At 36.2% G+C, this 1,908-nt stretch overlaps 1 protein-coding gene across 1 annotated transcript; it reads left to right on the top strand.

Moving 5' to 3' along the window:
• The first annotated feature begins 209 nt into the window (after window positions 1–209).
• On the top strand, window positions 210–962 carry LOC146313989 (trace amine-associated receptor 1-like). Its single transcript, XM_084737034.1, has one exon. It carries the CDS (start codon window positions 210–212, stop codon window positions 960–962), a length of 753 nt encoding a protein of 250 aa, XP_084593160.1.
• Window positions 963–1,908: the final 946 nt, after the last annotated feature.

Genomic DNA, 1,908 nt, shown 5'->3' with positions numbered 1-1,908 from the left:
AAACTAGAAACAATTAATCTTATTTATATACTGAATGTTATTACAAATGTTACCTGACTATTAGTAATTATTTATGCATGGAACCTTTGGTCAACAGCTCTTCTCATGTTTTTGAGGAAAGAATTGTCTGTTATGCAAGAGCAGATTTAACTTCCATCACCTCCTTTTATTTGTTACACATTTTGTTTGGTTCTTTATCATCTCTGATAATGTGTGGGAACCTTCTTGTAATAACCTCCATCATTTACTTCAAACAGCTTCACACTCCTACAAACTTCCTCATCCTCTCTCTCGCTGTATGTGACCTGCTTGTTGGGGTTTCACTTTTGCTTCATGTTGTCTTACCGTATTCGATAAGCTCTTGTGAAGAACTAAGATTTTTTGATCTCTATCTATGTGCATCTTCTATTTGGAACTTGTGCTTTATTTCTGTTGACAGATATTATGCTGTGTGTCAGCCTCTGAGGTACAAAACTAAAATAAATGTCCATGTTATTGTGATCATGATCCTGATGAGCTGGACTGTATTTGGTCTTACCTTCTTTTATGCTGATTTACAAGAAATGTTATGTTTTTACCTCCCAGCTTTCATAATGTGTGCCATCTACCTAAAGATTTTGACAGTGGCACAGAGACAGGCACGCAGCATCCAGAACACAACCTGTCAGAGCACAAAGTCTGAAAGTAAGATGGAGAGAAAGGCCACCAAAACTCTGGCTATTGTGATGGGAGTTTTTCTGATCTGTTGGACTCCTTTCTTTTTTTGTTGGAACTTAAACAATTTCCTGATGCACCCCTTACCATTTCCTGTGTTATTTGTACTTAGGTGGCTTGGATGGTCAAATTCACTGCTCAATCCATTCATCTATGGTTTCTTTTACAGCTGGTTTCGATCATCTTTCAGAATGATCATTTCTGGGAAAATATTTCAAGGTGATTTTACTCATTCTAAGCTCTCTTGACTCATGACTTGCTGGTAATCATCACTAGTTTGGCTCTGAAGATTTACATCTCTTTCTACTGCAGCTCATTTAAAATTTGCCACTGTACTATGCATAAAGTATCTGTATGTACAACTCAGTACACACGTAGCAGTACATAGTAAACAGTACATACAACAATGTACAATAATCACAAGATCCACATTTCTCATTGTTTTTCTTGTTTTTCACTCATTCACAAAACCGACTTAATCTCAAAAGCTTTTATGTGTCAGTGATACACAACTTGTAGTCACTGGGCAAAATGTGGCCCACAGTTGCTGCCAGGTGGCCCTCTGACTGATTTTTCATTCACAATGAAAATCACTTCACAATGTTTTTCCCAGGAAGGAGGGACAGATATGCCAATGTTGGCTGATGGTCTAAATTAGACTGTTAGTAAAAAAGAGAAGCTGATTTGCATGATGAACTTTCAGGCTGTGAAAAGTGTAATTATTAACTGAAGAGGAGCAAAAGTTACACAGAAATGAGGATAACTCTGATACCATAAATGTGTATTACATAAAAGAGTTTAAATATGCTGCTCTTTCTGTTCCTGGTACGATGGAAGAGGTTCCAGTTATGTTTAATGTTGTAACCTGTTTCAAATGTTACCAAAGCACAACTAAAGTACAGTTGCAGTTTGTAAATGCAGTAAAATATCTGATCTGTCAATCCTTCAAGGAAGTTAGTTTAGTTAATAGGTTTAGTGAATAAAGAATTTCAAAGACAGATGAATTATGGGCCTTTTAATGTTCATATGATATTCATTTTATCTAATAAGTAATGTTATTATTAATGTTTGTTTATTTACTGGCCTCTGGCCTGTTGTCATTTTGCAAAAGTGGCCCCTGATCAAAGCAAGTTGAGTAACACTGTTGTTGGGGTTCCTGTGACAAAAATGAGCTTTATGCTCATACTGATCAAA

The sequence above is a fragment of the Lutjanus erythropterus genome, chromosome 15 (assembly GCF_056507025.1).
Source record: "Lutjanus erythropterus isolate fLutEry1 chromosome 15, fLutEry1.hap2, whole genome shotgun sequence".
NCBI lineage: Eukaryota > Metazoa > Chordata > Actinopteri > Lutjaniformes > Lutjanidae > Lutjanus > Lutjanus erythropterus.
Note: the sequence above shows the minus strand (reverse complement) of the source record. Positions and strands in the feature narration are given on the sequence as shown.

Coding starts and splice junctions, on each gene's coding strand:
- LOC146313989 (XM_084737034.1), top strand. CDS start 210: ATGTGTGGGAACCTTCTTGTAATAACCTCCATCATTTACTTCAAACAG.